We start from the raw sequence: 27,623 nt of genomic DNA, 5'->3' as shown, positions 1-27,623 counted from the left end.
AGCAGAGCTGCGTGCAAAACTTTACACAGATAAGTGACTTGATAAGTCAGAGCTGAAAGCTAAACCGTGATTATTCATAAAAGGATTTTTTTTTTAATAGGTAAATAACAGTTACTCAAAGTTGAAACCTTGGTACTTCGTTTGTTCTTAAAAAACAAAAATGTGTAATAAGAACAATCAAAACTGTCGTGACAGGAACTCGCCACCTTTCCCTTCCTTTGGGCCGTGGGCAAGTAATTCTGCAACGTCTAACTCAACGACCGGTGCTGGTTTGAAATGGTTACAAGATAACCGTATGAGGGAGAGTAAAGCAAAGTGTCAATGCAACCCACGCGTCTCCTTTGTCTTCCTTGAAGGCTTTCTACACGGGTCCCTGGGGACCGACCCTCCGTCCCTGCACGTCCCTGCTCTCCCTAAAGACTCTAAGAAAGTCCGCCACCAGTCGCTGTCTCAAGGCATTCCGAGTTCCCACCTGGCTTTCCCCACCTTACCCTCCCAATCGGTTTCAGGCAAACGGCTCTAACAATGTCGGCCTAAAGCTGTTCTCGGCCTTCGAGTGGAGGCCACGAGAAAGCAGGTGCTCCCCCACCGCCGGGCTCCGGGAGGGCAGGCAAAGAGCCCGCGCTGAGCTCGGGGAAAGTTGGTGGGCCGCCTTCCCTCCTCGACGAACACCCGCTCCGTGGCTTCTCCCAGGGGAAAGAGAAGGTGGCCGGGAGGCCGCTTGCGTCGCCAAACATCCCCCCGCGCTCCTGGGAGCAGCGAAGGACAGGTGCCTTTTCTCCGACGTCCCCGAGAGGCGCCCGCTGCACCTCGCTCGCTGCCGCGCCCCCTCCGCGGCACGCGCTCGCCCTCTGCGCCCCGCGCCCTCCCCATTCCCGGGAGCGGGGAGGCTCCGGCTCGCAGGTAATTATTGCCAGCGGGGCCCGGCGGGGAAGCGGGGGTGGGCGCGGCGGCAGGGGCGGGCGGCGCGGCGGGGCGCGGGCATAAAGGGGCGCGGCGCGGTGCGGCGCCCCAGCGCCCGGCTCCCGCGAAGCATGCCCGCCCGCGCCCCGCCGCGCCGCCCGCGGCCTCTGCCGCTTTCGCTGCTGCTGCTGCTGCTGCTGGGCCTGGGCGGCCGCCGCCTGCGCGCCGAGCCCGGCGACGGGGCGCAGACCTGGGCCCGCTTCGCGCAGCCTCCGGCCCCCGAGGCCGCCGGCCTCCTCCACGACACCTTCCCCGACGGCTTCCTCTGGGCCGTGGGCAGCGCCGCCTACCAGACGGAGGGCGGCTGGCGGCAGCACGGCAAGGGCGCGTCCATCTGGGACACGTTCACCCACCACCCCCCGGCGCCCCCCGGCGCCCCCCCGGTAGCCCGCCCGCCGTCGGGCGCCCCGTCGCCGTCCCCGCCCGCTACCGGGGACGTGGCCAGCGACGGCTACAACAACGTCTTCCGCGACACGGAGGGGCTGCGCGAGCTCGGGGTCACCCACTACCGCTTCTCCATCTCGTGGGCGCGGGTGCTCCCCAATGGCAGCGCGGGCGCCCCCAACCGCGAGGGGCTGCGCTACTACCGGCGCCTGCTGGAGCGGCTGCGGGAGCTGGGCGTGCAGCCCGTGGTCACCCTGTACCACTGGGACCTGCCCCAGCGCCTGCAGGACGCCTACGGCGGCTGGGCCAACCGCGCCCTGGCCGACCACTTCAGGGATTACGCCGAGCTCTGCTTCCGCCACTTCGGCGGCCAGGTCAAGTACTGGATCACCATCGACAACCCCTACGTGGTGGCCTGGCACGGCTATGCCACCGGGCGCCTGGCCCCTGGCGTCCGGGGCAGCGCGCGGCTCGGGTACCTGGTGGCGCACAACCTCCTCCTGGTGAGTTCGAGGGGCCGGGCAGAGGGCCACGCGGGGAGAGGGCCTCTGGAGATGCCAGGGGAGAGTGGGGGGCCGAGCCTTCAGCCTAGAGGAAGTTCCATTTGAACACATTCCTGAAGTCACCTAGGGTTGGCATCTTGGTGGGGGGGGAGCTGAGCAGCTGGGGCTTTCCTGGGAAGCCAGGCATTTGGCAACGGGGAGAGAAAAAGGAAAGTTCCTTTCTCTGGGTGTATGGGAATCCCTAGAGGTAAGGAGGGGACGATTTCCCAATAGTAGCTAAGGGGAGAGTGAGGAGGGTGGATGAAAGAAACAGGTTTGTTAGGAAGAAGTGCAGGTGGCATTAGTCTCTGCTAGTTTGTGGAGATGTCATGGGTTCAGTGTTACTCCAGTAAGATCTGGTGTGTGTGTGGGTGTGTGTGTGTGTGTGTGTGTGTGTGTGTGTGACAGAGAGAGAGACAGAGAGAGAGAGAGAGACCCATGTTCACAGTGCAGCAGATGCAAAGGTCTCAAAATGGCATCTCCTGGAGAACTGAGCTTAAACTGTCTTTGGAAGTTCTTTCTATGGCAGGCAGAACTGCGCCCATCAACCATACTAATCATCAGGGCAGTGAAGACCCCTTGGACAATCTTAAACAGGGCTGTAGCCGTAAAAATACAGAAGCAACTACAGGATGATCTAGATTGTGCCCTACAACAACAGTATTCCCAAGATCCTTTCTCCGATTCAGAGGACTCCTTGGTGATGAGATGATCACTAGCCTGACGAAATTGATTTTGACACCCCTGTGCAGAAGGCTTAGTACATCCTGACAGCAGGAGTTCTTGATATGCCATGATCAGGTTGTCTCTCAGTTCTTCTTCCTAGTTCTTCACTCAGTGCTCAAGATTAGGTCCCACTGATTTGAGGGTTCCTTTATGATAATGTCAGTCGTTGGCACATTTTGTACAGAGTTTTATACCATGAGAGAAAGAGTTTTTTTTCTGCATATGTGCAAACATTTTAATAAAAGTGTTTACATGTCTGACTTCTCGTACTCTATTTTGGTGACTAGTGGGGCTTACGGAAGACCTATTTTAAATTGAGAATTAAGCCACAGATTTTGAACAAATTCAAGATGAAAACCACTTCTACACACTTTTCATGGAAGCCACTGAGGCAGAACAGGACTGGGTTGTTGAGGTGACTAAGCACTCTGAGCTCCTGGTAATGTTGTAATAATGGCTAAATAAGATTGGATGTCAGCTCCTGTGTGCTACCACGGGGCATAGAAGAATGTTGGATTTGTTTGACAACAAAATTGTGATTTCAGATTGATACATATTCTTCTCATTAAGATACTTTAGGGCAATAGTAAGAAACTCTATCAGTCTGTCAATTCTTTAAGGAACCAAAATACCTTAAACACCACCTGTTCATTGTTGGTGATGGAAAAGGTATGGGAAGAAATGGTCCCTCTTTTGAAGAGAACAGAAGCAAATTTTAGTTCATACCAGAAACAAACAAGAAATTTGTAGACCAGTTGGAGGATCCGATCGACCATTCCTGCAAAATCACTACTTTAGATTTAAATCACACAAGTTCTATTTTTAGAGTGCATGTATTAAACTCTGTATGTATACAAAAAGTCATCAGTTTTTATTGCAGTGACTTACATGATCCTTTCACGTATAAAATCAGGACTGGGGACTGAAGGAGCTTTCTAGTAGACTGGTATTTGAAATGGTAAACATGCTTTTTTTTGATCCTTGTTCCCACTCTTGGCCCTCTGATTAACTTTTCAGTTATATTTTTGTGTCTTTACACACAAAAAACTTGACAAACACTAACCATCCTTCCCAGAAACACAGTGGACTTTGTATTCATAAGAAATTAGTTAGCAGGTGGACATTTGGTTTTGCTGAGGCTGCAAACAAAATGCTAGTAGCTGTAAAATATTAATTTTGCTTTCAAATTTCTTTGGTTTGGAATGTAGCCATTCTTACATACTATGAAGAGGTAACTTGTCGTTATCAAAAACAATAGCTTAATTTTATCATATGAGATATTTTCATTGTGTTTTCAATGTTCTTTCTTGGTGGCTGTGTTAGGGAGAGGAAGGTAGGGAAGTTTGGACCTTATTTGAAAAGGTAAGACCTATTGTGCATATATGGATAATAGAACATTTCAGCCAGGGCTTAGATATTGCTGTTAAGGCCACTAAGCCCCTAGCATATTCTTTTCCATTTGGGGATCTGATGCTGGTGAAGGAGCAAAGTGGCCAGCACCCCTTCCCTGCCCCATTGTGTGCTTCCACTAATTTGCAGACTAAAGAGACCCCCCCCCCCCCCGGGGAGACTGGGGATTTGAACCAACCTTCTCTCCTAGCCGCCCACCCTCACCCCTGTGCTAACCCCGAGTTCAAGAATCCAAGAATCGTTGTCTGATGGCCTGGAGGACAGGAAGCAGGTCAAACAAACAGCAGGTTGAATAATGGAGGGTTCTGCTCAAAATGGAAGTCTCCATATTCTTTTGGGTTCCTGGTACTGAGATAAACCTTGAAAAAATTGTGTGTGTGTGTGTGTGTGTGTGTGTGTGTGTGTGTTTAAAAGACAGCCAGAGTCAGAGACTGGGAGAAACAGAACTAAAAGGTTTTCCCCAGAGAGCTCTAGGACCCCGGGTTGTTTTGCTCATCTGAGTGTAACCCAGAAAGAGGACACACCTTTTCTCTGTGACTTGTAGACAGACTGCTATACCTTCACAGCTCCTGATGTCCCCTGAAAAACTAGCATTGAGGCCTGTAGTTGGGGTTCTGGCCCAGCAGTGCCTCTGAGTTTTTATTCTGCCCATGGGTTTCTGAGAGGGCCAGGACCGAGCTGAAGGTACACGTGGGCCTCCCATATGGGAGTCTTGCAAATGTTTGTACAGGGAACTTGTGGAAAAAGACACTTTCTTTCACTTAGGCAAGAATACTTGGGATGCTAATGGGTGGTACAGACATGATTGGCATCGAGCAAGCTATGCGTTAACATCAAAGCTCACATCTTAGCCGATCTGTCTGCAGCATTTGTCTAGACACTGTTCTCTTTCTTGACACACTTCCTCAACTTGACTCTCTTGCTTCCCCTCTCAGCTCACTGGAGATTTCCGTGTCCTCCTCACCTTGCCTCTAGATATTGGAGGGCCCAGGGCTCCATCATGGCACCTTTTCTCTAGATTCACTCCAGGTGAACTCTTTGAATGCTCTAGATCCTGATGACTCCAAGTTTGGAGTCTCCAGCCAGAACTTGTGCTCTGAGCTCCAGACGGTCCTGTGCTTCCCGTACCCATTATGGCAACTCTGAACTTTCAGTTGGCCGGGCCCCAAGCCTTAACTCTTCCCTTTCTCTCACATCTTACTTGCAATCTATCAACAAATCCTACTGCCCTACCTACCTTCAAAACGTACCCAGAATCCAACCACTTCTCCTTCTATCTGGAGCTACAGATCCAAGTCCCTGTCAGATTCTGCCTGGATAATTGGAATAGACTCGTAGCTGATGCCCTTGCTTATGCCCTTGCGCCCTGTGGTGTTTCATGATGGACATTCTCAAGGATATCGTCCTGTGTGAGCAAGACAAAGTCCCTCATTTATTAAAATCCCACCTTTCCTTGAAGAACCAGTTCACATTTGAACTGGTCTTCCCTTTGGTTCCACACCCAAATGCCGTTATCTTCCTTCCCTGGAACCCCACTGTGCCTCATTTCTGATGCCTTCTACCACACGCCTCCTTCATGTGACCATTTCCTCCTTTCACTGCCCCACTGGCTGGGCAATTCCTTAAGTAAGGAAGTCATATTCACTTGATCTCTCCTAAAGTGCCATCTTGTCCTTGGTAGGTGCTCAGTGAGTGCTCCTGGCCATTTAATAGCCTGACTTTGCCTTTATAATCTGATGCTGCTAGGGTTTTCTTTCTTTGTCAGTCTTTCTAGCCACTCTCCAATGGGATGAGGAGTGCCAAATCCTAACTGTGTAGAAGATCAGCAAGCATAATGGGGCAGAACGTGACATTTTCAGTAAAAATTTAAGGTTCATCAGATTTATGATTCCATTGTAAAGATTACCAAACAATTAAAAACTATAGTCCCTATGCAATATTATGAAGAAGTTTCCAGAATTGGAGGTGGGGGAAATCTCCTGGCTGGCTTTAGTAGTGTGTTGAAGTAGCTTTGTTATCTAGTTGAGTTTTCATTTCCCAAGTAATAGTGGAGGCAATTTATCTGGCAGATACATGCTCAAATTATATATGCCACGTACTTTTGGGAGGCACTTTACCAATTTTCCTCTCACTGAAATATATTTGCTGCATAGATGGAATAATCAACTGGGTTGAACGTTAAAGTATTTTATAGAATACTGCTGAATTCCTTAGTGTGTTTAATCATAAATAGTTAAAAATATCTCCCAAAGAGCTTGACTCACTCTTCTTTGAATAGCTGACTGAACACGGTGTTTTTTTTTTAAAGGTTACAGTCAAGTCCAAGAAGAATTTTAAGAATAGAAAAAGGACTATAATTTCAAATAATTTCAAAATGGTAGCAATGTTTAACAGTGTTAATAAAAAAGAGGAAAAGTACAAACTACTCAACCTTCAAATAATGTCCACGTGTACTTCTTAAGTACAAAGTGAATGAATGTTCAACTGTGTACCTGGCTGTGTAGTTAGTCATGACTTTGGCATATAGAAGTCTTACGAGTTCTATTAAGTGTTCAGACAATATGGTTGCTCTAAGCCAGAATTTTATTATAATTAACTCGTACAAAATGTGCCTTTCTTTCCATGAATGTCATCTTTTCAAGGCACCAGGGAAAGTTTAGGTGTAGGAGGAGAATAGAATACATGCTTAATGGGAGGACAAGAAACAAAGAGTGGATGAGTAAAAATACACAGTGTTAGTGAGTCCTCCAGGGTCCACACCTCCTCAGAAACTACCTAAATTACACTTGTCACTCGTACTTACACAGAGAAGCACCGTCTACCTTTTGTATGCTCCATCTTGCTACAGAGTCAATCTGAATCTACTTCTTTGCCGCTCCATCTTGGGACAAACTGTTATTTAGCCTTCAAAGACTCCACGCTGATATTTCCGTTACGTGCTAACAACAGGAAGAGTGGATTGTTTTACTCATTTGTGACTCCTTGAGGTCCCAGACTGTAAGATCATATTTATTTTTCAATTTTTAGTGCTTACCTCACAGAAGAATACGATTGATAGGATTTTTAATGAAGGAATAAATGTAGATGTAAAATCATCTCTACTTATTTCAGTACGTATGTCCTTTTTTTCTCTCTTCTAAATTGAATACTTAAAGTCTGTTTTCTCACACAGTGTCTGGGGAGGAGTTTAAAACCGTGAGGAAGAACAGGGAAAAAATTCCTGCCCAGATAGGTGTATGACCTTTGTGCATTTCCAGGGCAAATAATACCCGCATTTCATCCAGTGACAAAGAAAGAGGGGAAGGGGAAGAATGTGGCTGTGTAAGTGCCCCACCTGGAGGCTGTACGTCCTTTCTACTCACATCGCGTTGGCAGAATTCAGTCACGTGGTGTAAGGAGCCTGGGACTTATTGTCCCGCTGCATAGCCAGGAGCTCAGCAGATAATTCTAGTTGTGTTGAAACCAGGTGGAACCAGATCTTTCAGGCAACCAGGGGTCTCTGCCACACCGCCTATCTCCCAGGTATATTGTGAGAAGGAAAACAAAATCATAAATGTCAACATGTTTTGAAAAATGGAAAGAACTCTACAGAGGTGAGGTATGAATTTATTGTCAATCACAATAATAAAAAAAGCAAAACCACGAGCTATTTAGGAGACAAGAATTAGACAAATACTTTAGAAATTGTTGCCCTACTTAACTTCTTCACACGCAACTTATAGCACTCAATGGAACAAAATTTTCACAGTTATTGCAATAGCGTTTGACCAAAGATTATTCAAATCATTTTTGGAATAATCTATTTTACCCAAAACACATTACCAACTACCTTTGTTTGGACCCAGTTTGGTGTTTGAAAGAAATATACTCAAGTTTACAACTGCTATAATTTGATATGTTGACCAAACTAAAGTGAACTTTTGTGGTCTCAGTCTGAGTAGATTTTTTATTGATAACATTATTGTTTAAAGTATAGATGTCAGAACATCATCCATGAGCCATTATCTTTGTGGTTTGATGAAATACTCAAAATAAACTAAAAGTTGTGATGTACGTTAAGTGAAATACAGTGGTTAAGCAAATACTATTTCCATGCCTGTAGTGCATCTTTGTTTGATGGTTAGAAGGTTAGAAATATAGGGGCGCCCGGGTGGCTTTGGCTCAGGTCATGATCTTGCCATTCTCAAGTTTGAGCCCTGCGTCAGGCTCTGGGTTGACAGCTGGGAGCCTCAAGCCTGCTTTGGATTCTGTGTCTCCTCTCTCTCTGCCCCTCCCCTGCTTGTGCTCTCTCTCTCTCTCTCTCTCTCTCTCAAACATAAATAAACATTAAAAAAATTAGAAAAAAGGAAAGAAATACAAGGGGCTGGGGAAATCCCAGGTCACATTTCATCTCAGGACAAACCACTCACAGTGACTCTCCTGGGGTCCTCTAGCTTCTGCTCGACTATTTGCAGGAAGAGGAACTCAGTTCCTCCCAAGTAATCCACTCATTCTCATCTTTTATATTGAGTGGGAAGCCTGTCTCTTCATTTTAGGACTTCAGTACAGGACTTACTCCTGGTTGGCTCTTGGCCTTTCCAAATCTCAAAGAATAAAATGAACTGCTTTTTGATGAGATAGCCTTTCAAATATCTGAAAAGGCCACTTTGTTCTTCCTAAGTATTTTCTCTTCATGCTGAAGTCTGCCTCAAGGAGAATTAGAGGAAGCCGGACATTTAGCCAAGGCCCCCTTCTTGGGAGCCTGCCATGTGGCAGGCAGGCATGTTGTTGAATTCTGAGAATGCAAATATGACCCTAGAGAGGCCTCTGTATCTTCTCACACTTGAGGATAAGGTCGAGTGGGAGGTGGAAAAGTTGACCCTCCTGTTTCTCCAAGGGTGGGAAGAAAGGCATGGTCTTCAAGGAGCAGAGCCCTCCAGGGTTGGTTGTCAGACCTGCGTGTGTCCCACCATCCTCAACAAGGGGCTGGAGATGGGTGTAGATGTAAGGGGCCGGAGGTTTCCAGACTCCGGATCCTGCCGAGAATAGGGACCTCTGGCTGTATTTACACGTTCTTTTTGTGAGGGACCAGGGGATGGCTCCAAAGCCACAGGGGAGGTGAGGGGTGGTAGGGAATATATGTCATCTCCAGGCGCCTGCAAATCTTTGGGGGAGGGGGTGCTCCTCCTCCTTCCTGTCTGACACCCCCTTCTCTCTGGATTCCTCATCATTTGGTCTTTTCCCTCCAGCCCCTTCCCCTATCAGTGACATTACTTCTCTCCTGGTGCTGGCCTCTCTTTACTCAATGTCAGGCCTTTCTGCTGGGGCTTGGCAGAGGCAGGGGGAAGGAAGGGTGGCAGGCTCTTACGTTCTGGGATCAGGTACATCTTCCCTGAAGTGATCTGAAGCCAAACGGAAGTCATAGCACAGATATTTTCAAAGTACACTCTTTGGGCTGCGTGAGAGATTCAGCTTCCTCTTGTTTACCTAACGTGGGCTGTGTTTACCCTGAACCAATTGCTTGGCCCTTTCCACCCTTCCTGGTCAGGGTGACATGTCACAACCTCCCTGGACCCACAAAGGACAAAAATTTCTCTCTGAGTCTGCAGGTCTGCTCCAGATATACGAGAGGCTGTGGCTGGGGGGAGTGATGGCGGTTTAAGGGTTTAAGGGAAAGGCTCTCACATTTCCACAAAAAGAAGGATAAGGTAAGACCCCTGCCCTCATGTCCCTTACAGATTAGTAGGGGAGATATGGTTGTCAAATAATTACATTGAAATGTGTAAGTGCCTTCATAGAAGTAAGTACCAGGGACAGCGCGGGTGCCAAGAAAGGAGGGATGGGTAAGAGTTTTGGGGGTAGTCGGGGAGAACTATGCTGGTGAGATCAGGGGCTGGCAAGCACTTCTGCAGAGGGCCAGGTTTTAGGCTTTGTGGGTCATGGCAGTGTCTGTCACAAGCACTCGCTTGTGTCCGTGCAGTTAGAGGGTGGCCATAAGCAACTTGTAAATGAATGGGCACGGTTCGTTTACAAAAATAGCTGTGGGCTCCTATTGCTGGGGCTGGTGTGCAGGCACCCAGCATAAGAAGGGCCTGTGATGGTCCGGGAGAGCGGCATGCGGTTGGGGTAGGTGGCAATTCTCCCCACAGGATCAGTCGTTGGAAGGGCTGAAGCATTGGGGGGAAAGGAGGGAAAGAAGCTGGAAAAGCAAACCTAGAATTTTTCAAGTCCTCTCTTAGAATTTGAGGTACAGAACCAATTGTAGCTGCCCCAGATGTTTAGGGCGCATTTCTTTTCCTGGACGCTGACTGAGGATAATGCCGTCCAAGACTGCATTAACCGTTTTGGCTGTCACTTCCCCGTGGGCTGGCTTAGTTTGTAGTCAGTTAAAGCCTCTCGGGCTTTTTAATGTTTCCCTGTGTAAGTTGCCGTTAAGCCAGACCTCTCCTGAAATCTTTTGTTGTTTATTTTTGACCTTTTAATCTTAGTAAATCTCATCTTCACTGTGCAACAAAGGCAGTTACCACCGATGGATGATTCAGTTAAAGGAATAGCGGGACGTGCATACAGTGGAATAGTATTTGGGTATTAAAAAGTTGATATATGGTGATTAAAAAGTTGCACATGGGATGTTGTTAAGAGAAAAATGCCAGTTGTATTATGCTTCTTACATAGCTCTGCTGATAACGACATGTGACTAGTGAGCACTTTACAGTTCTTGGGCTGTGCGGGGCTCTCTCTAGCCCCTTCCTGACATAACCAAAACTAGATTTGGCATTCCTGCTTGGTGCTTCCATAAAATCCTGTATTACTTCTCTAACCACACTTGACCCATTTTACTGAAGTGATTTGTTTGCTTGTCTTCCCTCGACAGACCTCAGCTTTGAGGTGCCAGGGACCATGTTTATCTTGCTGTTTTATACCTGGAGCCTCACAAGGGAGGCATGCAAGGGAGCATGCAGATGTTTGTTGCAGGAATGAGAGAATACACCCCCTCCAAGAACGGGGAAAGGAAAAAAAGTTAACAGTGGGTTATTTATGGATGGTGGGATTACAGAAGACTTTTAAAATTTTTTATTTTTGAGAGAGATAGAGTGTGAGCGGGGAGGGGCAGAGAGAGAGGGAGACACAGAATCTGAGGCAGGCTCCAGCTGTCAGCACAGAGCCCCACGTGGGGTTCGAACCCACGAACTGAGAGATCATGACCTGAGCCCAAGTCGGATGCTTAACCACCTGAGCCAACCAGGCACCCCCAGATGATTTTTTTTTTTTTGCTTTCTGGTTATCTGGATTTTCTAATTTTTCTATAAGCAAAATGTATTACTTTTGTGATAGAGAAATAGTAAGTAGTATTTCTGGAAAAATATGGCAGATTGAATTTACCCACTAAAATTTTTTTCTCTTCCTTGAAACCCCATGAAACTGTAGTAAGGAAACTGCTAAAGAATGAAGGTGGGGGAGGAGTGAGGGCAGGAGAGAAGGAGGGAAGGGGGTGGAGACAAAGACCCACACAGTGGAGACAGCAGAGTAGCAGCAAAGCTTCGGAAGCTGAAAAGCAGATGTACGAGTGTTATTGACTGAGCAGGCCTAAGAAGGTAGACTGTCGGCAGTAAGAGAGGCCAAGAACAAATCTTAGGATTGCAGAATCTCCAAGAGGCTCTGAGAGTAGCAAGACCAAATATTCTGGATCTGGAGGAGAAGGGAGTTAAGTGCACACATGAGGAGAACCGGCTGAAAGTTATTTAAGAAAGAACTAGATTCCTAGATCACCCCCTTCTCCTCACTGCTGGGCATCTGCCCCTTCTCCACTCAGGAGAAAACTAGAGGTTAATTTTCTAGAGAGTAAAAAATGGGAAGTGTCTGGGCTTAGGGACATCAGGCACATTTGAGGGCATGAGTCCTATACTGAAAATAAGGAGTAAGTGAACATATGCAGCTGACAGCTGAGACACCCCCAGCCTTCCCCCCACCCCGCCCTCCATCTTCCCTACCAGGGTCTCAGAAGGCTGACAGTGTGGCCTACTCTCCAGGTAGAGATTGGAAGAATCTTCTCCGGGGAATCTGATGAGTTCATGTGGAAAGACCTCAGATACTGATCCTAATGTTTTCCACAACAATTAAATGAGACAGATCCCCCTACAGTGAAACTCAAAGTCAGCAAACCCCACCTACACTGTAGCTCAGACCTTCCAGTCAGGTTTTTTGTTTGTCCTTCTTAAATATGAATAGACAGTCAAAGATCAACAGACATCTGAGGAAAGCCTCTAACACGAAAGATTGAGACCCACACAAATAAAGAAACAACAACAGAACGATCAACTAATTTTGAAGGAAACTTGGAGAAACCAAGAATATGCAGGGAGAAAATGCTCAAACCCCCCTACCAAACCCTCAGTCAAAACGTACAAACTTCCAGTTATCAAATAAGTCATGGAATGTAATATACAGCATGGTGACTATAGCTCATAACATTGTATTGTATATTTGAAAATTGCTAAGAGAACAGATCTTAAAAGTTCTTAACTGAAGAAAAAGAATTGCAACTCTGTGTGGTGACGGATGTTAATGAGACTTATTGTGGTGATCACTTATAGTATACACACATATTAAGTCACTGTGTTGTATACCTGAAACTAACATAATGTTATATGTCGGTTATAGCTCAATAAAGAAAAACAAATGTTAAAACCCCCAATGGGAGTCTGAGATAAGAGAAGATACTGAATACAGGATATAAGAAAAGGATAATATAACACGATGGCAGGGGGGAACACTTGGAAATGAAATACATTATAACAGAAATGAAAAATTTAATAGAAAAGTTGGAACATAAAGGTGAGGCATGAAACCTAATAATGTAGCAAGAAGACAGAGAGATGAATGGAAAAAAAGTCAAAGAGGTGGGAGATAAAGGTGTAACATTCAAATAATGAGAGTTCCAGAAAGAGAAAGCATGGGTGCAGTAGGGTGTTAGGCTGTGGCCCTCAATGAACCATGCTGGCCAGTATCCATGATCTGTGCCTCCCCCTTCCCGGACTGTGGGCTTGACAGCAGATGTGTTTTGTTCCATGGAACATAGTGAATGTGAAGCAACCACAAGTTTAATTAAAGTGCATTCACATTAGAGTCTTTCTGGATTGCTCCGTCATGAGAACCGGTGTCAGCACGTGGGCTGGTTTACTGAAAGGTAAAGACAGACTTTGGAAGATCAAAGATCACCCTGGATGTTCTCGCCACCGGTGAGATCCCAGCTGAGTGCAGCTATATGCGTGACCTCTGCTACATCACATGGAGCACAAGAACTGTCCAGGTAAGCCCAGTTAACCCACAGAGACCAGAGAAATCATAAATCCTTGTTATTTCAATCCCCTGACCGGGGTGGTTTGTTTTATAGCAATAGATAACTGATAGAGAAGGCAAATGATGAAGTAATTCCAAGATATTTCCTAGAACTGGAAGGTGTGAATTCCCATACTGAACATGAGGTACTTGGGGAGTCATTATAGAACAAAGCTGCTGTGGTACAGCAGGGCCAATGGGTCCATGAGCAAGGGATCATGGCTTTTTATTTTGCCACGTTCTATTAAACATCTTCACAGCTCCATGTGAAGCGTGGCAGTCTGCCCAGTCATGCCAATACCACGTTATGGCAGTTGTGGCCTCCTGGCTTCTGGCTTTAAGCACCACTCACTGCCTGGTCTCTGTTACTTCAGGGTGTCATGGCCTCCATGGATGATAACAAGCCCAGCTCTGTGATGGCCTCTCCAACCATCAGCCTTGACCTGCAGAGAACTGCCACCACACCAGTGATGCTTGTGCGCCCTCACTGGCATATTCCCAATAGACTTGGTGCATGGTGTCTCTCCCTCTGGCGCTCAAATGAAACGCCAAACTCCAGTGGGTTGTTTGGCCTTACATAATATCCTCATTCCAGTACGCCTACGTCTCTCAGCTTCTTGTATTCCTTCCTTTCTCAGCTGTCAGGGAAACTCAAGCATTTCTGCCCACTCAGCGCTGGCCATCACTTTTTCTAGGCTTCTCAGAGCCATTCGAGCAGCAAGTTTGCCCTGGCCAGAGCATTAACACACATTTCTGGAGAGAGTGCTCCCTAGTCAACAAATTCTGTCTTGTCTTGTCTTACATTCCAGTTCTGGAATCCAGGGCCCTCCAAATTCAATCCCGGTAGTACTCCTTGGGTTCTTGCCACTACATTCTAAATCTTTTTTAAGTTTATTTATTTGACAGAGAAAGCACAAGTGGAGGAGTGGGCAGAGAGGGGGGCGGAGAGAGAGAACCCCAAGCAGGCTCTGCTCTGTCAGCACGGAGCCCTGACGCGGGGCTTGAACTCCTGAACCGTGAGATCATGACCTGAGCCGAAGTCGGACGCTTAACCGACTGAGCCAGCTAGGTGCCGCACTACATTCTAAATCTTGAAGCTACTTTGGCATATAATGTCTTGCCTCCTCTGTAGGCCCAGCTGCCTCCAGGTTTTAAACCTGGGATTTAACCCTACTTAGTGGCCTGTCAACTTCTGAGGGAGGCACCTGCTGTCTTTTAAGGGTGAGGCCTCTTCAGCATAGGGAAGTGCTATCTCTAATTAGGCAAGGGCCGGCCACCTCTGTAATCCCCCAGGGTTCCAAGGGTTCTGAAGATCCCAGCAACTATGGCCCATGTTCCAGAGTCCTAGGTTTTCCCAACCAGGGCTCTGACCTTGGCATGACAGACCCACCTTAACCGAGCATTTAAACATCTCTGCAGCTCTGCATCTCTACCAGGTCCTAGGACTGAGGCTAAGCTGTGTGTATACTTCCACTTCAGCAGATAAGCTACTAGTGAAACCCTCTGGCTCTCATCTTGAGTCTTTGCTTCTTAAAGGCCCTTGGTTCCTCATGATCTCTCTGCGGAGACTCAGTACAGTATAATAGGAACCAGTCAGTTCGCCCCTCCTTGTGGGCACTGGAATGCCTGGATCATTGCACCTACGATGCATTCCCCTTCACCATGACGTTTCCCCAGGTTCCACTGGTGAAATATTTGGCAATTGGAACACCGTCTTGTGCCAGGAAACTATCTGCCCCCTTAATATTACCCAGAATGGCATTTTCTTTCCCTTCTAGGTAGTGAAACCTCACTTGTGTTTGTTTAGGTCTTCTGAGATGCAAATGTCAGAACAGGATTAGATATGTAAAACATTTATTGAAGGAAACAACTGTGAAGGATAAAGAGGAAGGAGCACAGAAGGCAGAGCCTTTAGACCATGACTTGCCTGACATCTGTGAAAGAGAGTGGGCAAGAAGTAGGTTTAGGTGGGAAGAGTCTCAGATGGCAATACAGATCTAAGAAAGATACAGCCAGGCCAGTCAACATTGCCTATTAGAGGGGTCCCCATCCTGCAGGAATGGGTCTACATTAGTACCCCTGCTATGTTCAGTCATAAGGGAGTAGCCTGTGAGAAGCATGACCTCAGGGCCAATGAAGCAGTGGGTCCAAAGGGGTAGCAACTGGTGCTATGGGTCAGTTATGCTTCTCAGAACAGGAAACTGAGCAGTGCATTTTCATGGCTACTACAAACACTCCAAACACCAGTGAGGAATGCCACTCCCAAGAGGGGAATTTCCAACCAGAATTTTTCTAATATATATTTCCAACCAGATTTTGATATTTATTTAAACTATCAATCATTTAAGAAGGTAAAATAATGAAATTTCAAACTATTCAAAGTCTCAAAAGCTAAATCTTCCATGCACCCTCCATCAGGAGCATGATGGAGACAAGAAGGAAGAAGGAAGAAGACAGAACAGTAAATCTAATCCAGGAACGTGACGGTGAATTGTAGACCCAGGAAGTCAACTGTGCAGCAGAACTAAGAGCAACCAGTCCAGAAGGGGAGAAGATTCTAGAAGTGTGTCTCCAAGCAAAATATTGGAGGCTGATGTGAACTTGTAGAAATTTATGCTGACAGGCTGTTGGAAAGTGTGGGAAGAATTAGACACAAGCACAAAGAAAACCAAGGAAATGAAAAAGCAATGCAATTAGTAACTTTAAGGAAAACAAAAATAAGAAAGAAAACAGTCTTAATTACCATGTTATAAAGCCCAGCTGTGAGTAATAGTCACATTAGCAGCGTAATGTCAGTTATGGAACATTAGTCTTTTAAACCAAACTCTGCTGTATAGCTAAGTCCTCACCTACCATAACAGGAAGTCAGTGGATACTGCCTAAAGTGTGGAAGTATGGAAGTGTGTAAATGTCAAAAGTTATAAGAGTCAAAGGTATTAACTTCTGCCAAGGGGACCTGGGGAGATTGTAGGGGGTTGGAGAATAGGCAGAACTGCAATTATTGTTACAAGTTGCATAAAAATTAAAAAAAAATTTATCATCGCTTAAAAAAATTTTTTTTAAATGTTTGTTTTTGAGAGGCAGTCAGATTGTGAGCAGGAGAGGGACAGAGAGAGAGGGAGACACAGAATCTGAAATAGGCTCCAAGCTCTGAGCTGTCAGCACAGAGCCTGACACAAGGCTCGAGCCCACAAACCGTGAAATCATGACCTGAGCCGAAGTCGGTCGCTTAACCAACTGGGCCACCCAGGCCCCCGAAATTTTTATCATCACTTTAAAACTTAATTTTGTGGGGTGCCTGGGTGGCTCACTCAGTTTAGGGTCCAACTCTTGAGTTTGGCTGAGGTCATGATCTCATGGTTGTGAGATTGAGCCCCACATTGAGCCCCAGGTCAAGCCTTGCACTGGGCTCCGTGCTCAGACTCTTAAGCAGAGCCTGTTTAAGATTCTCTCTCTCTCTCTCTCCCCACCTGTCTTCCCCACTCTCTCTAAAAAATAAATTTTTAAAAACCTTAATTTTGTTAGTTATAGTGCTTATTTGTAACATTTTGGTCTGTAGAACACTTTTTGAATTGAGCTTGGCAGAATTTCCAAATTTCCAGATTAATGCTTTGTGAATTTTCATCCTTTTGATGATAAAAATGTTGAAAAGAAATAGGACTGTGAGTAAACTCTGTTTACTTGTTGTTAGTGACCTTGCCTCAGTGGGACAGCTCCTATTAATTAGTGTTGCAAACACCTGTCAGTGTTAGACAGGAAGCAACCAGTAAATTTTTGCTTCATCAATGGATACTCTTAAAATATAGCTTTCAAGCATCAATTATTCAAGAAGCAACAATACTATCATATAAATTCATTTCTGACTAGTTTTTAAGTACTTTTCTCTCAAATATGAATGGACAGCCAAGCATCAAAAAGTATTTGAAGAAAGTGCTCAACATGAAACAGAATAAAATAAATAAACAGAAAAGCAAACCAAGAGAAGCAAATTGTGCAGGAAATTAAATACACACAAACTGAAAAAAGAACAGAGAATATTAAAAAAAATTCTTGGACCTCCACAACGTGATTGTTTAGTAAAAAGTTTGGAGAGTAAAGTAAAAGAAATGCCCCCAAAGTAGTGCAAAATGACAACGAAATGGAAATGTTAGAGACAAGGGGAAAAGATTGAAAAGGTCAATACAAAAGTCCAACATCAGACTAACAGGAGTTTCAAAAAAGAGAATATGGAATAGAGGGCAGGAAATTACTAGAGAAATAACATAAGAAAATGCCCCAAAACTGAATGTGAGCCTTCTGCTTTAAACTGAGATCCTAGAACAATGAATGCACAGTTGTAGAGGGATTTCGAAAGCTTATCTTCAATGTAATCTGTTCTAAGACTCTAATGGAAGGTATGCACCAGCAAAATTACAGAGCAAATAAGAAGAAGAAACTGGATCCAGAAGAGTATGGCTCCCATCCATGAGAAACAGAGAAAAGTCCTAGGACAAGCACAGCGCTAGGCAGCATCTAGTCCAGGTAAAACCAGGAAGATGGAAAGGTCTCGCAGAGCAGGTGGAAATGTACTCAGTGGAACAGGTGGTATGGCAGTGAATAGGATGGAGAATCATGAAAGCGTTTAAGCGCACGGAATATTTTGCAGGTTTAATAATGAGGTGATTGTTTTTTCAGGGGAAAATAAAAAACTGTCCAAAAAAGGCGGTGGGGGGCAGGGGGATATTGTTAGTGTCCTATTTGGCTTTGCAATGACCAATATTTATATAAAAACCTTGAACTGATTAATGATTTAAATAACAACAGACATTTGGGAGAATAAAGGAAGAAAGTTGGGGAATGTAAAAGTGCCTTCTCTTCCATATCATGATGCTGTATTAAATTTTGGAAGAAGCAGGTCATTTAGGACCATGATGGTAATTGCTGGAGGAAACCAGCTAAAAGTTAAATGTGGCTGCCTGCAGGGAGCAGGAGAGGGAGTTTGAGGGGGTGTGGAAAACACTGTTTTTCATGGTTGGCCTTTGGTACTATTTGATTTCCAGCTACATGAATGGATTTATGTAATTAGAATAATTTTTAAAAACCTGTACCACTGAATAATGCTTTATGGAACTTGAAGTGCTCTTGTGTATATTGGGGGGGCAGGTAAATTAGTTGAGAGGCTCAGAGTCTAGCTGACTTTCCCGTGGCTGCCAACTGGGATCAGAACCCAGCTTTCCTGAACCGGTTCCCAGCACGCATTCCATTAATCCAGGCTGCCTGAGCACAGTTTCATTTGGGGGTGTGCTAGTGAATGTCTAGACTGAGAGAAAGTTCCCTTCTTGTCCACATATTAGCACTCTGAAATGGAGGAGAATGTGAGCCCTAACTTGTCACCAGTGTTTTTTACCTTCATTAAATATCTAGAGACTCACCATTACTAATATTTAAAAAAACTCTAAACCATATACATCAGCTCCACTAATTATCGCTACGTCATTCCCCAGGACTTACTCGATTCCACATGGTGGGTTGGGATTAGGGAAGTTTTCTCTGCAGTCATGTCACTTCGACCGGGCTGGGCTCTCGCACGATGGGCAGTTAGTGCACAGTTTGTGAGCCTCAAGTCGGTCACATTTCTTATGTGGAAGCTAGCTTCAGCTTAGCAAGCACCCCAAGAGAACCAACTAGAAGGAAGTGGTGTCGTGTAGCTTCACTTCTGTCGGATCAGTCACAACCCCCGGAGTCAGGGGGAGGGGGAACACAGACCCCTCAGGGGGAGGAGTGGCAAGGTCATGGTGTACTGGATCGTGGGGGATGTTCTGTCTTTGAAAAATATGAGTTGCCACACATCACAGGCTTTCCAGCTCCCAGTGATCTGTCTGAAACGTCTTTTTCCGTCTCCCCGGGACCTACACATCTTTCAATATATGGTTTGGAAATTACCTCCTACCTGAAGACCTCTCCACAGGAAGGAGTCTTCCTTTTCTCTGAAGCTCCATTGTATTTTTTTTTTTTTAATCCTTCTTATGGCCCTTTCATTTTCTTTTTTTTTTGAAGACCTTATTTATTTGAGAGAGAGAGTGCGCGAGAGAGCGAGCGCAAGTGGGGGCAGTACAGAGGGAGAGGGAGAAAGAGAATCTTAAGCAGACTCCATACCCAGTGTGGAGCCCCACCTGGGGCTCGATCCCACGACTGTGAGATCATGACCTGAGCCGAAATCAAGAGTCGGATGTTTAACCTAACTGACTGAGCCACCCAGGCACCCGGGCCCTTTAATTTTCCATCTTATGTCACAATCATTTTGTGTACGTGGGCTTTGATCCCACACTATCTGCCCTGCACAAATTGCCTGTTGCTTAAATGTTTGCTTGGTGAAATAATGATTACACGATAACACATATAATAGTTGTGAAAAAAGTGTGTTTCAATTCAGAGGTCTTGTTTGATTTTCCTTTGCAATTCTAATTTCAGAAACATTGGAAGGAAGCAATCTCTCAGGAGTTACAGCAGAAACTGCCTAAGGCTGCCTCCCTGTGTTTATTGCTAATCTGTGAGAAACAAGGGGTGGGGGTGGGGTGGGGGTAAAAACCATGCCATTTACAATTTGATTAAAAAGCTTCTTTTCGTTTCATGTTTAATCCCCTTTAAATTTTCCCTTTCGTCACAGAGGGGGGCTAGATCAGGCATTTCCCCATTCTGGAAACACTCTTGCAGGCACTAACACATTTGGCCTCAACTCTAACTCCTGCCCCTCACTCACTGTCCTCCAGTCCTGCTGAAGGTCTTGCTATTATGCCTTGGGAATGTTTCTCCCATCCCACCTGACCCCCAAATCCACAGAAACAGCTTCCTCACCTGTTTTAAGCCTATGCTCAGAAGCCACTTTCTCGAGTGAGGCACAGCCTGACCACGCCGTCCAAAACTGCTTCTCCCAGAGAGACCTGGCCTGTGAAGGAAGTAGAGAGACCCACTTCCTGGCTCAAGAAGTACATCCCGGGAGGCTTGTGTAGAGGGCCGTTCGCCAAATGTGTAGGTACTGCAAATGAAATGTGTGAAGAAGAATTTGGGGGGCTTGGCTTTTAGCTTCAGAATAGAAGACCCTATAAGAGCTATTAACAAACAAAGCAAGCAAACCAACAAAATCCCTCTGGCATAATAGCGGCTATTAAAAATGCAATCTTCCATTTCTTATGCAATCCTCAGAAGCTCCAGGCCTAGTAGTTGTTCGAGTGTCATATACATACTAATTAATACCCCTTGAAGATTATTGGAAGGTCTCTAGATCATAAATGAATCCTACCAAAGCCCAAGGAGAGCAGTTTGGGGAGGGGCAGTGGCGGATAAAGAATACTTTTTGAGGGGTGCGCCTGTGGCTCAGTCGGTGAAACGTCTGACTTTGGCTCAGGTCATAATCTCATGGTTCACAAGTTCGAGCCTCGCGTCGGGCTCTGTGCTGATGGCTCGGAGCCTGGAGCCTGCTTTGGATTCTGTGTCTCCCTCTCTTTCTGCCCCTCCCCCCCACTACCTCTCAAAAATAGATAAAACACATTAAAAATTGTTTTAAAGAATAATCTTTGAGGATTATTTAAGATCACAGACAAATTTTCCTAGATATGGGAATGGGGCCAAATGACTGGGTATCTTCCTGAGCTGAGGCCTGGAGCTGGCCTACCCGGGTCAATCCCATTCTCTGATCCTTATTTCCTGGTGTGCCTTTGCTTGATTTGTTATTCACTATGGATTAGGGGTACTTTAAGTTCTGTGAGGGTAGGTGTTAATGGAGATGATTCTTACCCAATAAGAACACATATGGATTTTGCCCTATAGAGATGTCAAAGGAGACTAACACCACAACATATTTAATGGGGGAAAAAATGAAAGATTGTTGCACGCACCACCAAGAAAATGCATCTCCTCTCCTTGGCGCCCAGACCACCCTTATTTTGTTCTGAATTTTCTGTACCACTTACCACCTTCTAACATTCTTTATAGTCACGTTTATTATGTTTGCCCTTTATTATCTCTTCTGCTAAAATAGAAGCTCCATAAGGGCAGAAATTTTTGCCCAATTGTTTGCTGTTGCCTCCCCAAATGCTAGAACTGAGCCAGGCAGGTAAATAAAGGCTTAGTATATAATACATATTATATAATAAATAAATATACAGGCAGCTCAAAATTACTTGCAGAATGAGAACATCCCTTAACTTAGACCAGTGATTTTCAGGTGCTTGGAACTTGACCCACGGTAAAAAATTGACATAGTCGTAACTGAAACGGAACTTTCACGAAGCAGCACTTACCTACCCTTACTCTACACGGCACACTCTGATAATTTCTAATGAGTCCTAGTCTAGGTTTTCCAAATTGTTGTAGCTCCTCATAACTGGATGCCACGACTGGACTCTGCCGTGAAAAAACGACAAGGAACTGTGGTAGAAATTGCCACCACATGAGGTAAATGGGAAAGAGGGCGGAAATGGAGGGGTAGTAAACTTCTACTGGCTACTCCACAAAACATATTTTATATTTCCATAATCTTACCCCATCTGACAACACAGAAACCCTCGCACGCTTACATGTCACTTTTTCTTTGGGTGGAAAGTGTTCTCTACCTGCGAGGGGAATTGAGTTATTTTGAAAGCAAAGAGCCGTAAATGAGTCTGTGAACTGATAAATGATCTTAAAGTCTCAGAGAGAGTCACTCAGTTGGCATCTGCTGTTGATAATTCAGAGCAGGAGAATTAGGAGAAGAGGCAGAGGTAAAACATTTAGAAAGTAAAGCTGACTATTACGAGGAAAATACTTTTCTCGGTTGTGTGGAAATTGGAGAGCAGCTGTGTCATGAGGGTATTATAGATTTACGTTGGTGATTTTAGTAATGGATGTTTACTGAAAAGATTCTAGCTGATGGATGAACCACAGGATGCTTTTGCTGACTGTGTGATAAACATCCCTTATATGAGTTCTTTATCTTCTTGTCCCTTTTTCTCATCTAGCCTTATGCCTCCCTACCTGTTCCTTCACCATTCTCATTTTGTTGCTATTAGAAAAACAGAGATACAAAATCCAGGGATTGGAACTCCTCTATGTCTCCGATAACATGGTGATTAGTGGACTAGGTGGGTTTTGGTCACAAGCCAGATATTTTGTTAACAACCTGGCATCAGTGGTTTGGAAGGATTTTTAGAGCAGCATGATTTAGTATTAAGTAGAATGAATTAACTGATGTTGATTAGTTCTGTACAGATAAATGAGGCAAGAAACTTGATCTCTGATTTATTGATGTATTTACTCAAAATGAGTTATGAAATGCCTTTTACTTCATTTGAAGGAAGTTTATGCTTAAAAACAAATGAATAAGGCCTTTTATGTAACCTGCTTTGGAAAAATCCAGACAAAATGCTTATAGGTAACAAAACTCCAAAATCATGCCATGATTTAAAAAATCTACCTTGGCTTTTGTCTTGACTAGTTTAAAAGCATACCTTTACCTGAGTGAGGTCTTATAGAATCTCAAATTTGGTTATATGTGTATTTAGGGATTCTATATTTGCAAATGACCAACCCCAGCTAAAACTAGATTAAGGAAGAAAAGAGATTTTAATAGAAAGACACTGGGATAATTCACAGAATTGGAGAAAAGCTCCAGGGACTTTAGGAATTGGACTTTCAGGTAATTATTACCATGTTGGGGGGGTGCTGAGGGTGGCAATCTCTCTCTCCCTCCCTCTCTCTCTCTGTCTTGCACTTGGGTTTGCTTGGCTTCTTTACATCTCACTGCAGAGGGTCTCTTCCTATACCAACAACCCCAGATTTACTCCAGAAGGAGGGGAGAGCCTTGCCTCTACTACAGCAGAAAAATCTCAGGGAGAATCTCTCATTGGTCTGCCTTGGGTCATTCACCTTGAAGTTGAAACTGAATCCTCTTTTATGTCTATTTATTTCATATAAGTACAGATGAGTCCATAAACTAGGTAATACTACACAGGCTTTATCTGTAGCTAACTATAATTTATGAAAATTATTGATGATCATTTGTTTTTTGATGATCATTTGATTATTTGCTAACAAATAATTTGTTCCATTTAATCCCTCAGTCCTGGATTATTTCAACTAATCCTTATTGTTTTCCCTTTAGATTGTTTCACCTAATCTAAGAACTATGTCTGACACATAGTAGCTACTCAATAAATATTTGACTAAAAGGATAAATAAATAATCTCATATTGTTAGATGTTCAGGCTGGTTCAATTCAACTCTTGTTGATGAGGAGTGTAGAGCCTTGCTGAAGAGCCACTAATTTATGAAGAACTATGAAGAAGCATGGTTGTATTCCAGCTACATATGTTCAGGGTGTGGTGGGAAAGGAACGTCTAAATGCATCCAGGACGCCAAACAAGTCTTCGCAGAGGAGAGGAGAATTGAGCTGAATTTGGAAGGAGTGGACTTTTACAGAGAGTAACTCAGGAAAATATCACTAAGAGTAAGCAGGGTTAATTATGAACTCTTCTTAGAAGAAACAAATTCAAAACAGGAGGCAGGGAGGGCCACAGATAACAGAGGAAAAGTAGAATGCCATTTCAGGATTGACCTGTCATCCAAGGTAGAGCCCCGGGTGAGGGGTATCGAGAAATTGACTTGTCTGTGGTAAAAGAGCTGGTCGGGAAGGGATGAGATATGAACCTCATATGGATATGAAACCATACTAGTCCTACTTCTTAACTTGTGAGAGGCCATGAGGCTTGGTGCTCAAGCTAGAAATTCTACTTCCTCGGAAGTCCGAAGTGAAGGCGAGAAAGGCCAGCGGCTGCTTATTACCATACATGTATCTCACTGGGTGTCAGGGAAGGTGGAGCTGAGGCCCTGGGCACAGGTCGGGACTCGGATGGTAGAGTCAGGTCCTGAGCAACATTTGAGGAACCACACACAGAGACTACTGGTCCCGGTATTTTTGTGGCTAAACATTTTAGCGGGTTATGTTTGGAAATTATTTTTGTGCTCTCTTAAATTGTTGTTTTGTGGAGTCTGCTTGAAATTCCATCTGTAGTAACAACAGTTTATAATCCACAGAACTGTGCTCATAGAAACAAAAGGATTAATTTGGTCTACAAACACGAACACTGGATAGTTGGCATACTTGTGTAACAGCACAGGGTGGCAGTGACTTTTAGGAAAGTCCTTAGACAAGTGATCGTGATACTGTTCTTGTAGTAAAAGGATGCCAAAAGGAGAAAATAGCAAATCTCTGGGGCTCTCCAAAATTTGTCTAGTCCTTTGACCTTTCTTAAAAGAATGTACCTCTAATTTAGAACTACACAACACTTCGAGGTCTGTTCTTGGGTGGAAAGTAGACAGATATTAGCTGCTTGAATTATTTTTTGCTTATGGGCTGCATTTCAGTTCTTTAGCCACTGGTCTCAGTCAATTTAATTATGATTATTTGTAGGATTAAGTTAATCTGTTAAGAATTATTCCATTTCATTTTTTAAAAAATATATCTGAGGAATGATAGCCAAAAGTGACCCTGTCAGTGTTACCTCCGAAATGTATTTGAATGATTGTTAATACCATCCATGTCTTCTCCAACTTTCGACGCATACACCCAGCCATCAACCAGGCATCTTCACCCAAATATCAGACCCACGGTCCAAACAGGACTTGATCACTTTCCTTCCCAAGTCCCTTACTTGTTGCTTTCTCTGTTGTCCTTGATTCTTTCCCTGCCTCACAAGTCACGTGTAATTCATCGGCTAGTTCTACTGATTGATTCCACCTTCAGTGATAGCTGAAATCTGGCCACTTCTATCTACCTCCTTTGGTCCAAACCAACATCATCTTTTACTGGGACCACAGCAATAGCTGCCTAACTGCTTTCCTTGTTCCTATGTTGCCCTCCTGGAGTCTGTTTGCCACGTAGCAGTCAGTGATCTCTTAAAAATCATAAATTAAATTCCATTACTACCACACTGACTCATAAACTTACCCGATGGGTCACAATCATAAGTTTTTTCATATATTGACTTATTTAATCCCCGTAAGGATATGAATATAAGGTGCTATACTTGTTCTTATTTTACAGATGAGGAAACAGAGGCACAGAGAGTTAGATTATATGTCTAAGGTCACACAGCTAATAAGGGTACAGATTTAGAACAGTCTGACCTAGCCCATGTTCTTAATCACTCAGCTTAACTATCTAGTGAATTTCACCTAACTTAGAATGAAATCTACCCTATGACACAGCAATTGCACTGTACTAATAGGTATTTACCCAAAGGATACAAAAATATAGATTTAAAGGGGCACATGCATCCTGATGTTTATAGCAGCATGTTATCAACAATAGCCAAACAATGGAAACAGCCCAAATGTCCATCAACTGATGGATGGATAAAGAAGATGTGGTGTGAGTGTGTGTGTGTATGTGTGTGTGTGTATGTGTGTAATGGAATACAACTCAGCCATCAAAAAAAAAAAAAAAAAAGGAAATCTTGCCATTTGCAATGACATGGATGGAGCTCAAGTGTATTATGCTAAGTAAAATAAGCCTGTCAGAGAAAGACAAATACCATATGATTTCACTCATATGTGGAATTTAAGAAACAAAACAGATGAACATAGGGGAAGGAAAAAAAAAGAGAGGGAAGTAAACTATAAGAGACTCTTAACTATAGAGAACAAACTGAGGGTTTCTGGAGGGGAGGTGGGTGGGAGAGGGACTACATGGGCAATGGACATTTGTGATGAGCACTGGGTGTTTTATGTAAAGGATGAATCACTAAATTCTACACCTGAAACCAATTTTACCATATATGTTACCTAGCTAGAATTTAAATAAAAACTTGAAAAGAAAAAAAAAATGGAATAAAATCAAACTCTTCACTGCGCCCTATGAGGCTGAGACAACCGCGTCCCAGCCTGACGCAGGTCTGGCTCCCCAAGAAGCAGATCTTGAGTCAAAAGTGCTTGCAAGAGAAGTCAGTGAGGGCATGAGAGCAGAACAGGGAAAGGGAAAAGACAAGCTACGTTGCCATTTCAGCTTGATCCCTTGCAGGACCTCTGGACTGTAAGTTGTATCCCACAGTTGCCTTTCAGGTGGACTTTTGAACTCCCACACCTGTCTGTCATTGCCAACAGCCCACTCGGCTTGGAGGTGGGAGGAGTGGGGGCTCAGTGTCTTGTCTGATCTTCTCTTTGAGGAGATTCTCCCTTTGCCTTCTGTACGGTTTACCTCCAACCTGCCACATGCCCACAGGACCCACAGATCTCTACACTGGCCCCATCCTCTACCCAGAATGCTTTTCCCCTCCTGGGCTCCTTTAGCAGCCTTCATTTGTCATGTTATTGATAGACCTCTCCTCAAACATCCCTGCTCAAAGAAGGCTTTCATACTGTACTCCCCCGTCCTGACCCCTGCCACCTCCGATTCTCTTACTCAGCTTTATTTCAAGGACCTCTCTTCCTCCCTAGAATGTAAGCTGCATGATATCAGAATCTTATTTTGAATCCTATTGATTTCTAGAAACTTAGACAAGTGCCTAGGACATTTGTTGAATGAATAAATGAGTGAGTGAATAAATGAGTATTGATCCCCTTAATTAAAAGCTAAATAACTACAAATTAAAAAAAAATTTTTTTTAATGTTTATTTTTGAGAGACAGAGCATGAGCAGGGGAGGGACAGAGAGAGAGAGGGAGACACAGAATCTGAAACAGGCTCCAGGCTCTGAACTGCCAGCACAGAGCCTGACACAGGACTCGAACTCACAAGCCATGAGATCATGACCTGAGCTGAAGTCGGATGCTTAACCAACTGAGCCACCCAGGCACCCCAGCTGCAAAATTTTTTTAAGCAACAAATTACTACTGTAGTTTCAGAAATAAATTAGTGTTTCAGAGAAAATCAGTTTTCTCTTGCCATGTAAATCTTAGATAACTCTATTTCTGTCCCCGAAATAGCTTCGCCTATGACTAAGGTTTTCTTTCTTTCTCTATAGATCTTTAAAATTGATGCACATATTTTAATGTATACTTTGATAAATTTTGGCAACTGCATACACTTGTGTAACCAACATTCCAATGAAGATCAGAACATTCCCATCACCCCAGAGTTTCCTTGTGACTCTTTTTTTCTTTTTTCTTTTGTTAATGTTTATTTATTTTTGAGAGAGAGAGAGAGACAGACGGAGTGTGAGCAAGGGAGGGGCAGAGAGAGAAGGAGACACAAAGTCCAAAGCAGGCTCCAGGCTCTGAGCTGTTAGCACAGAGCCCGACGCAGGGCTTGAACCCATGAACTGTGGGA

The 27,623-nt window shown here is 44.4% G+C and overlaps 1 protein-coding gene across 1 annotated transcript in view; it reads left to right on the top strand.

The window, feature by feature from the left end:
• Nucleotides 1-995: 995 nt before the first annotated feature.
• KL (klotho) overlaps nt 996-27,623 on the top strand; it is a 47,673-nt gene continuing 21,045 nt past the window's right edge. The window contains exon 1 of the mRNA XM_019447805.2: nt 996-1,850. Coding sequence (XP_019303350.2) covers nt 1,035-1,850 — 816 coding nt within the window. The 5' untranslated portion in view covers nt 996-1,034. The remainder of the gene's footprint in view (nt 1,851-27,623) is intronic.

This window comes from Panthera pardus, unplaced genomic scaffold (assembly GCF_024362965.1).
Source record: "Panthera pardus isolate Hobbes unplaced genomic scaffold, ASM2436296v1 HiC_scaffold_1, whole genome shotgun sequence".
NCBI lineage: Eukaryota > Metazoa > Chordata > Mammalia > Carnivora > Felidae > Panthera > Panthera pardus.
Note: the sequence above shows the minus strand (reverse complement) of the source record. Positions and strands in the feature narration are given on the sequence as shown.